The following is a 14283-nucleotide window of genomic DNA, read 5'->3' as shown; positions in this document are numbered from 1 at the left end:
AGTCTGGTATGACAGCGTACGGGACCAGGAGACACTTATACGACCCAAAGTCACAGACGGACAAGCCCTACGACCAGACTACCATCAGTCTGCAGATGGGAACCAACAAAGGAGCCAGCCAGGTAAGAGTGTACTGTTCGTCTGTGGTGTATAAAGTACTGTGGTTCTTGTGGTTCAATGGTTCTGCTGCAGTGGATTCCTAGCCACTATAATCCCAGGAAGCAATTAGCAGTAATCTTGTATCAGAGTGAGACATCTACCAACTAAAGGTTACTGTGGCCAGGTGCACGCACACACAGACACACATTCTTGCTCTCTCTCACAAACACACACCCTTTTACTCTCTCTCTCACACACACACACACACACACACACACACACACACACACACACACACACACACACACACACACACACACACACACACTCCCACTTAACCATCAACCTAACCTTCTCTCCCTCCGCTCCCCCCTGTCCTCTCTCCTTCCCTCCCTCCACTCCCACTCTCTCCCTCCCTCCCTCCCTCCGCTCCCCCTCTGTCCTCCATCCCTCCTCTCCCCCTCTGTCCTCCATCCCTCCTCTCCCCCTCTGTCCTGCATCCGCTCCCCCTCCCCCCTCTCCCCCAGGCTGGCATGTCGGCGCCGGGTACCCGCCGTGACATCTACGACCAGAAGTCGGCAGGACAGACAGCAGACAGCTCCACCATCTCCCTGCAGATGGGCACCAACAAGGTGGCATCCCAGAAGGGAATGAGCAGCTACGGCCTGGGCAGGCAGATCTACGACCCCAAGTACTGCACCTCCCCCACGGAGCCCACCTCTCCCGTTACCCTCGGCAACAATGCTGGTAGCCATGGCAACGGGAGCCTGGGAACAGGGACCAATGGATCGGAGATTAGTGACAGCGACTACCAGGCGGAGTACCAGTATCACCATGACGATGAAGAGGAGTACCGGGGTGGGTACCAACAGCAGTACAGCGGGCACTATGACGAGGACCAGGGCATCGACTATTAGACTGACTGTGTGTCAAATGGCACACTATTCCCCTCTATAGGGTGTCATTTCATATTTTCCCGTTTGACTCTGTGTGCCCCATTTTGGCAGCTAAAAAAATGTGCGCTTGTTTTGACAACAGCGCTTTTTTTTTGCGTTGTCAAAAAGTCACCCTGTGTAGTAGTAGTCCCAGTTGGGATAAGTGTAACACAGTGTGTCTGGGAATATGTGACGTTATAGTGGCCTTCTACCGGAATTGGAGTGGAGTAACATGTCCAAGTCCCTTTATGGATCATATGAACCATAGGCCTATATATTTAGTTTGATACAGTTTTGTGGGACCACTTATGATGACGTTTTTTAAACTGATGCAAATTGTGTTACTCTGGTATAACTGTAATATAAAGAGTGTGAGAGAGATTGATTTTGTTATCAACAGAACAATAATTTTACTATCCTTGCTAGCTTTTTTAAAAACAAATGTTTTTTGCCCTATACAGTTGAAGTCAGAAGTTTACATACACTTTGGTTGGAGTCATTAAAACTCGTTTTTCAACCACTCCACAAATTTCTTGTTAACAAACTATAGTTTTGGCAAGTCGGTTAGGACATCTACTTTGTGCATGACACAAGTAATTTTTCCAACAATTTTTTACAGACAGATTATTTCACTTATAATTTCATTGCATCACAATTCCAGTGGGTCAGAAGTTTACATACACTAAATTGACTGTGCCATTAAACAGCTTGGAAAATTCCAGAAAATGATATCATGGCTTTAGAAGCTTCTGATAGGCTAATTGACATCATTTGAGTCAATTGGAGGTGTAGCTGTGGATGTATTTCAAGGCCTACCTTCAAACTCAGTGCCTCTTTGCTTGACATCATGGGAAAATCAAAAGAAATCAGCCAAGACCTCAGAACAAAAATTGTAGACCTCAACAAGTCTGGTTCATCCTTGGGAGCAATTTCCAAATGCCTGAAGGTACCACGTTCATCTGTACAAACAATAGTACGCAAGTATAAACACCACGGTACCACGCAGCCGTCATACCGCTCAGGAAGGAGATGTGTTCTATCTCCTAGAGATGAACGTACTTTGGTGCGAAAAGTGCAAATCAATCCCAGAACAACAGCAAAGGACCTTGTGAAGATGCTGGAGGAAACAGGTACAAAAGTGTCTATATCCACAGTAAAACGAGTCCTATATCAACATAACCTGAAAGGCCGCTCAGCAAGGAAGAAGCCACTGCTCCAAAACCTCCATAAAAAGCCAGACTGCAGTTTGCAACTGCACATGGGGACAAAGATCATACTTTTTGGAGAAATGTCCTCTGGTCTGATGAAACAAAAATAGAACTGTTTGGCCATAATGACCATCGTTATGTTTGCAGGAAAAAGGGGGAGGCTTGCAAGCCAAAGAACACCATCCCAACCGGCTGGCAGCATCATGTTGTGGAGGTGCTTTGCTGCAGGAGGGACTGGTGCACTTCACAAAATAGATGGCATCATGAGGAAAGAAAATTATGTGGATATATTGAAGCAACATCTAAAGACATCAGTCAGGAAGTTGAAGGTTGGTCGCAAATGGGTCTTCCAAATGGACAATGACCCCAAGCATACTTCCAAAGTTGTGGCAAAATGGCTTAAGGACAACAAAGTCAAGGTATTGGAGTGGCCGTCACAAAGCCCTGACCTCAATCCTATAGAAAATATGTGGGCAGAACTAAAAAAGCGTGTGCGAGCAAGGAGGCCTACAAACCTGAATCGGTTACACCAGCTCTGTCAGGAGGAATGGGCCAAAATTATTGTGGGAAGCTTGTGGAAGGCTACCCAAAACGTTTGACCCAAGTTAAACTATTTAAAGGCAATGCTACCAAATACTAATTGAGTGTATGTAAACTTCTGAGCCACTGGGAATGTGATGAAAGAAATAAAAGCTGAAATAAATCATTCTCTCTACTATTATTCTGACATTTCACATTCTTAAAATAAAGTGGTGATCCTAACTGACCTAAGACAGGGAATTTTTCCTAGGATTAAATGTCAGGAATTGTGAAAACTCAGTTTAAATGTATTTGGCTAAGGTGTATGTAAACTTCCCACTTCAACTGTAAGTGAAATGTTGCCTTATCTTTCTTGCATTCCTTTTAAACTCTCATTAGAATGTCCATATTTTTCGACCAATCAGAATAATGTCAAGAATGTGCCATGTCCTTTTCTGTTTTATGGGTTTTGTAGTTATGGGTTTTGTAGTAACTCAACTAGGAAGTTCTGTGAAAGAAGCATTCCGTCACATCATGTTTCCTTACTTCCTTCCTCCTTGTTTTCAATATACTCTACTGTTTGTCCTCTATTTCCTCTCCTTCAAATCAAAACCACAAGTCTACTGCTCAGTGGTGATTTTTGGTAAGAGACTTACACTGAGTGTACAAAACATTAGGAACACCTGCTCTTTCCATGACAGACTGACCAGGTGAATCCAGGTGAAAGCTATAATCCCTTATTGATGTCACTTGTTAAATCCACTTCAATCAGTGTAAATGAAGGAGGAGATGGTTAAAGAAGGATTTTTAAGCCTTGATACAATTGAGACATGGGTTGTGTATGTGTGTCATTCAGAGGGTGAATGGGCAGACAAAATAGTTAAGTGTGATAGGTACCAGGCGCACAGGTTTTTCGTCAAGAACTGTCTCACTCAACAGTTTCCCGTGTGTATCAAGAATGGTCCAACACCCAAAGGACATCCAGCCAACTTGACACTGACATTGACATTGGAGTAAACATGGGCCAGCATCCCTGTGGAACGCTTTCGAGACCTTGTAGAGGCAATGCCTCAACGAATTGAGGCTGTTCTGAGGGCAAAAGGGGGTGAAACTCAGTATTAGGAAGGTGTTCCTAATGTTTTGTACACTCAGTGTACATTTTCTATGTCCATTCTGATTAATCAAGCAATCATATTTTAGAGAAGGTTGGCAGGAGAAAAGATAAATGGTTGAAGTTAAGATGTTTATGACTGTCTAGTCCCAGTTTGACTTGAAAGCACTGGAATATTTTTGTAGTTCTCTTTGTAGTTTTTTTGCCTCTTTAACCTATTACTGCAGTGGGCTAAATCAGGGTCACAGTGTTTCTTGATAGTCTTAAACAAATCTACTTTTAAACAAAAGTATACACCTCACACACATGGTTGTGGGCTTAAAAAAAGAAGACACCTGTACCATGTCAGATATAGAGTTGAAATGTATTCCAAACGCCCAAAATTACACTTTATGTACATCACAGAAGACCGAACTATAACAGAACCATTTCAGCGTTTGAAAAGTCATGCTTATTAATTATGAAAAATATGAATAACATTGGACCCATGAGGCCACTAGAGGTGCTTTGGTCATTCGACTGCAGGAAAGGCTTTTTAATACTCTTAGAAGAGAATCTCAAATGTTAGTTTCTGTCACATGACCAAACTTATGGATTTTTAAATGTTATTTTATATCCTGTTGATTCCTTGTGCCATAATGCCCCCTTTCTGTGTGTAGAGCCCCATCCACTGATGTGGTATTTATTGCCATTTGTCCCTATATAGATATTTCTTCTATTGTTTTGATTCTTTTGTACCAATAAATGTTTGTTTCATAAAGTCTTACATGCATTCTACAGTTATATCTAAACAGAAGTCACTCTGAGAACCCACTGGTGTTGTTTTACCTACTAATAACATCTGAAGGTCAAGTCATACTGCCACCTGAGTCTGTCTGTGCTGCTTTGGCAGGAGAAATACATAGAAGTTGGCAAGAGCACAGTAATAATTTATCTGGGACTCAGGCTAGTGCCAGTATGGTTTGACCTTCAGATATTATTTAGTATATCTGAGATTGCCAGCAACCCTGGGATACCCTCTACAGCACACCGTGTCCTAACCACTAGGCTGAACATGTAGTAGACAAGAGCACAACCAGGAATGATGTGTGTTGTGAAAGGCCACTGTGGCAGAAAGACTGGCTTAGACCCCAACTGACTGGGGAGCAACAGAACAGACTTCTTAGCAACCAATGGGGTTCTTGAGATCTCCTCCCTTCTCTTTATTCCTGTCAACAACCTCTATGGTCAACCGCTCTCGCTCTCTTCCCGTCAACAACCTCTAGTCTAGTGAGTCTATGGCCAGGAGGAATAATCCCCTCTTTGTATGCTTGTGGAATTCACCCTCCATAATACAAGACTCAATTAGGGAGAGTACAAGGGAAAGGGAGAAATGTTGTTACCTTGGCAAAGCCTCCTTTCAAACCAAGCTGAATGTCCAACCTTGTGGCACAACACTCAGAGACTTTGGGCACTTCAGCCTAATAGATAGATGTACGTCATCATGTGTAATGGTTCTTAACCCCATACGGGGTCCTTGGGTACAACATTTTTCCTGTTATCTCAGACTTTGAGTTCCCATTCAGTTTCCATTGGTAGACTTACATAACTTCATTGCTCTCTCTCATCATTTCTCTCTCTGCTGTGGGTGCATGATGTGCATCTTGCTAGCGGTCACTCGTATGGCGAGGGGCTGAAGTTCATTGGTTCAACTCTAATTTCTATTGGGCTGGCCCACGTGGGGGACAATGTAGGGAAAATGGCGCAGGCCAGCTTCCAGAAAAACAGTTGCTTTCAAACTAGGGATTTAGTGGCTAATTGAGGTAAAACCGTAATTCTGTTTTACCTCATAGATTATGCATGTATGAACTACACATTGACACATCCAGTTTAGTAGTCTCCAAAGTTCCGGAGCATGTCTTTAAAGCTCAGTTGTAAACACGTTTGGTATGAATGACAAATAAGCCTCAGAGCCATACTTTCTACAGCATAGTAGTAAATAACAGGGATAGTTTTGGCAGCTGGGCCAGGTTTCCTAGTTGGAAGTGAGTCCCACAATGAAACTTTATTTAAATTTCCCAGAGCGGAGCTGGGGTAGAACTGGGTGGTCTTCCCACACACTGGAACGATGGACTCACCATTCCACCAACACACCCTCTCCCTGCCTTTAAAGAGAATTATGCATATAATTTTTTGACCTGTCTGGGTCTGGAGGGGCTGGTCTTGGTATTGTTCAGTACATGAGAAAACATTTTGATACAGAGGCTGTTGTAGGCCTACCTGACTTTATCTAATGAAAAAGCATGTGTTTGTTTTTTATTTCAAAATGTTTTCTCCAGTTTGTGGTTACAGAACTGGTCTGACCCTCGAAATACACTGTTCATATGATTGCAGCATCGGTTGATGTTCACCGTCTGCACCATGTGGATCCTAGTGTCTTGCAATCTCAATGTCAGTATGTATACTGTATGTATACTCTACACTCACGCATGCACGCACACACACACATTTCATTCATTGATGATTCATCATTAATTTCATTCATATATCATTCATTTATTTTACATAGGCTCTTACAAGTCAAGACTCAGAAATGGTGTGATTAGAACCAATACAGTGTGATTTAAAACAGACTAGTGTAGATGTATAAACTTGTATTGAGTTTTAATCCTGAGGAGTATTTTCCTGCAGGCCTCTATCTCCAGCTGAACACATTCCTCTTCCCTGTCGGAGGCACCAATTGTGGAAGGACAAGGCCTGGAAATGTTTCCCAAATCGTTCCACAAGGTCAAGTTCTCACACTGGTGCTTGAGGTTGGATTTTGGGACACAGGTATAAGGAAAGTCATGTTTTAAAAGTAAGAGTTGGTGAGTAAAATTGGCTGAGTTGCCTGTGTGAGGTATATATTGCTGCAAATTTGGGGGTATTGTTTGCAAGAACATGAAGAATCAAACTCCGAACCCTTTAGCCACCAAGGCGACAATGCTCCGCAGTCTAAACGATCAAAGAAGTCATCATAGCCAGCTTACCAAAGGCAGATTTGTTACAACACATCACAAAACCCTCATTGCACTGTTTCTCAGTCATGTCTTGTTTTCAAAGTGGAGAGGAAGTGGAAAGGTGGTATTTACCACATATACAACTGGGGAAGATCCACTTGAACGCCCCCCCAACTGGTAATTACGAGTGAGGAACTCGTCTATTATCCCTGAGCTCCGACTTTTCCCACATGCTGACCTCTGACGTCACCTACTAAGGAAATTACCTCCATAACATCATTTTTGGCAGTTAAATGTGACCATATTTATTATAAAAAGCAGTCTATTAATATTGTTTTTGAACACTATAATTTGTTTACAAGCATGATAGCTGTACTTTAAGTTAATGGTTGACGCAGCTTGTTGAGAATTAGCCAATCAGTATTTCTCAACGAGTTCAGAGCACGTTAATGCATCCAAACGGTATTTACAACTTCACACCTGGTAATAACCACCTTCCCACTCTGTCATCCATAGGTGTTACTGTAGCTCCCCGACTCTCTGCTTTTCCTCAGCAGTCAGTCAAAGTCCACACCTACACTTTAACTCCTCAGTTACTCCTGGCTGACTTTTGTTGAACTTTGACCTTTATGTCAGGGAAGGATGACAGAGAGGGAGGGAAAATGTCACTTCTTGTGACCAGATGTTTGCAGTCTCTATAATCCTGTGGGATAATTCAATCTTAAAGTAACTTTACTTTGACAACATGTTCTGTACTGTAGGATAAATTGACCAGAGTGTGATGAATGTAAGGAGACACTGTCATTAATGTAGTGTATTATTAGGATAAACCATATCATCATGTGGTCATGGATGATTGCTGTCCACTGTATGCCCCAGGCCGTAATCAAGTCATAACATAACATTTGGAAATCAACTGTTTTACTGAGGTAAATAGCATCAGGCTGTAAAAATGAGCTCATCAGGCTTCAAAGAGCAGAAGCCTAGGGGAGCATCTGTAACATGAACTAGCCAAAACCTCCAAGCCACAGTTGTATCATAGAAATTCACACAGATTTTGAATAGTGAATAGTGCCCCCCTCAACCTCAAAATAACTTGTACCCAGCTAACAACAAACGTTCCCACAACTTTAGGTCATATAACATTTCCATAGGAATGCTCCTGTTATGTGCAAGGAATGTTTCCAAGAGACCTTTCCCTTAATGTCAAATAGAATTTACCCAGAACGTAGTTACCATGTTCTCCAAATTTAAGATATTAATGTTCTAGACACATTTCATGGGAACGTTGCAAGAACATTCATGTGTCCAGTTTTCTGTGGATTAGGAGAATATTCCATCAACGTCCCACCAAACATACACAGAACATGGTTGTCTAATGTTGATGGGGCATGTTAACCTGTTTTAATGATAATTGACATAAGTGCCTAGGGAAAAAAGGGTTAGGGTTTCTTCTGACTGGGTGTAAAAGTACTGGCCCAATATGCACATTCCTTAGAGATATCCCTTATTGGGACAGTGGTTAGGGCATTGGGCTGTCACGGATTCCCCCGGTACTACTGCTCATTCCGTTCACCAGCTCCAGAGGTCTACGTCACGGCCTTCTAGGTGTCACTGAACTGGATCATTACCACCAACCCTGGACTGTCTTGTCTCATTACGCACACCCGGTTTCCCATTATCCCTGATTAGTATGTGTATATATGTGCCATCTGTTCCACATTGTCCTTGCTTATTATTGTTCCATGTCCGTTGGTCTTGTGAGTACCTGTGCTCTGTTGTATCGGCTTTCGTGTTAGTGTGCACTTGTTATTACGGGTCTCGTCCCGTGTACTTATTAGAGGTTCACACCTCGCTCTTTGTTTGGGTTATAGCCACGTGTTTTATATATATACACGTGTTTGTTTTGGGGTTTGTCATGTTCATGACGTACTCTATTTTGGGTAGAGAAATAAAAAATTATTTTGTATTCCTGTGCCTGTCTATCATTATACGTGACATGGGCATTGGTGCAGGTGGCCTGGGTTCGACAATATATGTTCATGTCATTATTTGGCAACAGTTAAAACACACCTACCTGATCTAATTAAAATGAGTTTGTCCATGACACTTCTGTTCTACTTTCTGAACTCTAAACTCCCTTTTTCAGGATCCTGTCTTTCAAAGATAATTAGTAAAAATCCAGATCTTCATTGTAAAGGGTTTAAACACTGTTTCCCACGCTTATTCAATGAACCATCAACAATTAATGAACATGCACCTGTGGAACAGTCATTAAGACACTAACTTACAGACGGTAGGCAATTAAGGTCACAGTTATGAAAACTTAGGACACTAACGAGGCCTTTCTACTGACTCTGAAAAACACAAAAAGAAAGATAGCCCAGGGTCCCTGCTCATCTGCATGCTGATTAAAAATGGCGCTGGAAGAAATGGCAGAAGTTTTACAGGAGCCCAACCAATTGTGCTATTATGTGGGGTTTTTTGCGTTATTTGTAACTGTAAGCATTTCACTGTAAGGTCTACAGCTGTTGTATTTGGTGCACGTGACAAATAAACTTTGATTTGATTTGCAAGGAGGCATGAGGTCTGCAGATGTGGCCAGCGCAACAAATTGCAATGTCCGTACTGTGAGGCGCCTAAGACAGCGCTACAGGGAGACAGGATGGACAGCTGATCGTAGTGTAACAACACCTGCACAGGATCGGTACATCTGAACATCACACCTGTGGGACAGGTACAGGATGGCAACAACAACTGCCCGAGTTACACCAGGAATGCACAATCCCTCCATCAGTGCTCAGACTGTCCGCAATAGGCTGAGAGAGGCTGGACTGAGAGCTTGTAGGCCTGTTGTAAGGCAGGTCCTCACCAGACATCACCGGCAACAACGTCGCCTATGGGCACAATACCACCATCGCTGGACCAGACAGGACTGGCAAAAAGTGCTCTTCACTGACGAGTCGCGGTTTTGTCTCACCAGGGGTGATGGTCGGAATCATTCCTGCAGTCAGCATGTCATTGCTCAAAGAAAAAAAGAAAAAAAAATGCTGCTCCAAATTTGCTCCATTCATTAAAATCACAATTTAACCAAGCCCCATCTATTTGTGTGACTAACTGGACCTACCATTTTTGTTTTGAAGTTTTGAAACCAAACCATATGATTTTAATAAAAACTATTTTAATAAACAGGAAAAGGTGACTTTAAGAAGCGCTCATCATTTCAAATAGGCTACATGTCGTATTAAACAGCATATAAACAGTCTAAATAGGTCAGAAGCCAGACAGGGAGCCTAAGAAGGAACATGAATTATTTGGGCTATATTATTTCAATACTGAACAAAAATATAAATGCAAAATGCAACAATTTCAATGATTTTATTGAGTTACAGTTCATAAAAGGAAATCAGTCAATTTAAATAAATAAATTAGGCCCTCATCTATGGATTTCACATGACTGGGCAGGGACGCAGCCATGGGTGGGCCTGGGCGGGCATAGGCCCACCCACTGGGGAGCCAGGCCCAGCCAATCAGACTTAGTTTTTCCCCACAAAAGGGCTTTATTACAAACAGAAATAGTCCTAGGTTTCATCAGCTGTCCGGGTGGCTGCTCTCAGACAATCCCACAGGTGAAGAAGACGATGTCGAAGGTCCTGGGCTGGTGTGGTTACATAAGGTCTGCAGTTGTGAGGCCTGTTGAACGTACTGACAAATTCTCTAAAACAATGTTGGAGGCGGCTTATGAAATTAACATTAAATTCTCTGGCAACAGCTCTGGTGGACATTCCTGCAGTCAGCATGTCAATTGCATGCTCCCTCAATACTTGAGACATCTGTGGGATTGTGTTGTGTGACAAAACTGCACATTTTAGAATGGCCTTTTATTGTCCCCAGGACAAGATGCACCTGTTAAATGATCATGCTGTTTAACCCTTGTGTAGTCTTAACATTCTGTATACTCCCCTTGTCCTAAGGGTAAAAAATGACCCGCCTTCACTAAACCCCTAAAATAAAGCAACATAATTTAATTTTAAAACCCGAATCTATTTTGCATAAAGAAACAACCTGTCATTCATCACAAACGTTGTGAATATCTGTGTTTTCCCTCTTCACAATGCAGGAAGACTGCATTTAATCAGTGGACACCACTCATTTTCATTACAACACACCTGTCATAATTGTTTTCTTTACTATAGTATAGGTTTATTACTATTATTATTATTGCTAAAGGTACTGCATAGGTGTAAACATACATTTTTTAGCAAGAGATAGCACTTGTATAGCCTAAGAAAGTATCTATACTGTACAATGAGGAATTCAACTACAAAATACTAGTCTTCTCCCATTTTTTTAACCATTGCCCACACCCACAATGTGTATAAACAACAACAATAAATAAGAATAAAATAAGATAATATATACAAAACAAAAACATGAAGAACAGAAATCAATCAACTCTAATTAGCACATGTAGGACAGTATGCAAGTGTGTGTGCATGGACTTTGCAGATGTATTTCTCACATGTGCAGCACATAGTATTTGTTTTACAGTCCTTCTTTGGGGGGCAGAATTGGCATCTCCTCCTCTCGTCTGCCCCAGCTGCAGCCTCAGGTGGATCAGGACAAGATTCAGCCCCCTGAACAGCTTTCACAAGCACTGCAGAGACTGCTGTGAGGGAGAGGCGCTCCCTTGTTTGAATGTGTGGGGTTATAAGTGCCTTTCCCAGATGCTCCAGGAACACCCTCCTCTTGTTCCGCTCATCAGGCATCCAGGTTGGTGTTGATCTTGTTCCATATCACGAAGGCATTGTATGAGGACACATCAATGATGTTATGGAAGATGACCAGGGGCCAGCGGGAAGTCATTGGGAGGTAAGAAACTAGAGTGGTGGTGTGGGTGGAGTTAAACTTTGATGAGAAGGCCTCTCTTCCCCTTGTTGCGAGGAGTGCAGGGGGAGCTCTGGCTTGTTCTTTCTAACTGTGCCAACCATGGTGATCTTCCTCTTCAGGAGCTGCTGGCTGAGTTCACAAGAGGTGAAGAAATTGTCACGTGACATTGTGCCCCCTTCTGTCCATCTGTCACATCAAGCACAACCTGCATCCCCTGTTTTTTCTCCGGTCCTTCATTGGTCGGCTTCCCTGGGTAGACTTGCATCTTCCAAGCGTAGCTGAATTGTGCGTCACAGGCCACCCATATCTTGATGCCATACTTTGCTGGCTTGCTGGGCATACAGTCGTGGCCAAAGGTTTTGAGAATGACACAAATATTAAGCCTGCTGCCTCAGTTTGTATGATGGCAACTTGCATATACTCCAGAATGTTATGAAGAGTGATCAGATGAATTTCAATTAATTGCAAAGTCCCTCTTTGCCATGCAAATTAACTGAATCCCCAAAAAACATTCCCACTGCATTTCAGCCCTGCCACAAAAGAACCATCTGACATCATGTCAGTGATTCTCTCGTTAACACAGGTGTGAGTGTTGACGAGGACAAGGCTGGAGATCACTCTGTCATGCTGATTGAGTTTGAATAACAGACTGGAAGCTTTAAAAGGAGGGTGGTGCTTGGAATCATTGTTCTTCCTCTGTCAACAATGGTTACCTGCAAGGAAACACGTGCCGTCATCATTGCTTTGCACAAAATGGGCTTCACAGGCAAGGATATTGCTGCCAGTAAGATTGCACCTAAATCAACCATTTATCGGATCATCAAGAACTTCAACGAGAGCGGTTCAATTGTTGTGAAGAAGGCTTCAGGGCGCCCAAGAAAGTCCAGGAAGCGCCAGGACCGTCTCATTTTCTCTGATGAATCCCCTTTCCGATTGTCTGGGGCATCCGGAAAAAAGCTTGTGCGGAGAAGACAAGGTGAGCGCTACCATCAGTCCTGTCTCATGCCAACAGTAAAGTATCCTGAGACCATTCATGTGTGGGGTTGCTTCTCAGCCAAGGAAGTGGGCTCACTCACAATTTTGCCTAAGAACACAGCCATGAATAAGAATGGTACAAACACTCCGAGAGCAAATTCTCCCAACCATCCAGGAACAGTTTGGTGACGAACAATGCCTTTTCCAGCACGATGGAGCACCTTGCCATAAGGCAAAAGTGATAACTTAGTGGCTCGGGGAACAAAACATAGATATTTTGGGTCCATGGCCAGGAAACTCCCCAGACCTTAATCCCATTGAGAACTTGTGGTCAATCCTCAAGAGTCGGGTGGACAAACAAAAACTCACAAATTCTGACAAACTCCAAGCATTGATTATGCAAGAATGGGCTGCCATCAGTCAGGATGTGGCCCATAAGTTAATTGACAGCATGCCAGGGCGGATTGCAGAGGTCTTGAAAAAGAAGGTTCAACAGATCAAATATTGACTCTTTGCATCAACTTCATGTAATTGTCAATAAAAGCCTTTGACACTTATGAAATGCTTGTAATTATACTTCAGTATTCCATAGTAACATCTGACAAAAATATCTAAAAATAATGAAGCAGCAAACTTTGTGGAAATTAATATTTGTGTCATTCTCAAAACTTTTGGCCATGACTGTATACTGCCAGAAAGGACAGCGACCTTTTGACAAAAGAGATAACTATCAGTAATTAGTATCAGTATCACAGAAAACAATCACATAAATCAATGATATTACAGCAATACATAATAAAATGAACAGTGAAAATCACTTCCATTACAGATATGTTTTTTTTTTTTTTTTAAACCTCTGAATGGAACCAGTTGCTCATCCACTGTTACTTCAGGCCCAGGGTTGTAGAGGTATGGCAGACGCTCCACCCATTTCTCCCAGACCTCTCTTATGGCCGCCAGTTTGTCTCTCACACGTCTTGCAGGTCTTGACTCACAGTTATCAAATCGTAACATTCTTGAGAATGTGTGCATCCCAGAGACTACATGTAGCCTCGCCTCGGTACCTATGTATACACCCGTTAAAATTAGCAGCCCTGTGTAGGCACGCAGGCCAATCTAATCCATTCTTTTCCAGTTGTCTCCATATTTACGGAAATCCTCCAAATTTGTCATCTCCAGGATCTCCAGGATGTTTCACTCTTTCTAATGTTGGGGTCACTCTAGGAAAAAAACATCAAATTTCAAGTTGAAAAAATATCATTTAGAGGGATTTCCCTGCTGTTAAACATAGTGGCGGTCATTTTTTACCCTTAAGACAACACAAGGGTTAATCAGCTTCTTGTTATGCCACACCTGTCAGGTGGATGCATTATCTTGGCAAAGGAGAAATGCTCACTAACAGGGATGTAATCAAATTTGTGCACAAAATTTGAGAAATAAGCTTTTTGTGCATATGGAACATTTCTCGGATCTTTTATTTGGAACATGGGACTAACACTTCACATGTTGTGTTTATATTTTTTCTGTTCTGTTCTTGAGCTCTTCTTGTTTATTAATGTTCTGTACTA

At 42.4% G+C, this 14283-nt stretch overlaps 1 protein-coding gene across 1 annotated transcript in view; it reads left to right on the top strand.

Annotated features, from left to right (window-relative positions):
* The window catches only part of LOC120020079 (calponin-3-like), a 38113-nt gene extending 36576 nt beyond the window's left edge, over positions 1 to 1537 (top strand). The window contains exons 6-7 of the mRNA XM_038963517.1: positions 1 to 122; positions 627 to 1537. The exon at positions 1 to 122 is cut by the window's left edge and continues 25 nt beyond it. Coding sequence (XP_038819445.1) covers positions 1 to 122; positions 627 to 1016 — 512 coding nt within the window. The 3' untranslated portion in view covers positions 1017 to 1537. The remainder of the gene's footprint in view (positions 123 to 626) is intronic.
* The last annotated feature ends 12746 nt before the right edge of the window (positions 1538 to 14283 follow it).

This window comes from Salvelinus namaycush, chromosome 25, assembly GCF_016432855.1.
Source record: "Salvelinus namaycush isolate Seneca chromosome 25, SaNama_1.0, whole genome shotgun sequence".
Lineage (NCBI taxonomy): Eukaryota > Metazoa > Chordata > Actinopteri > Salmoniformes > Salmonidae > Salvelinus > Salvelinus namaycush.
This window is presented reverse-complemented; position numbering and strand designations above follow the sequence as displayed.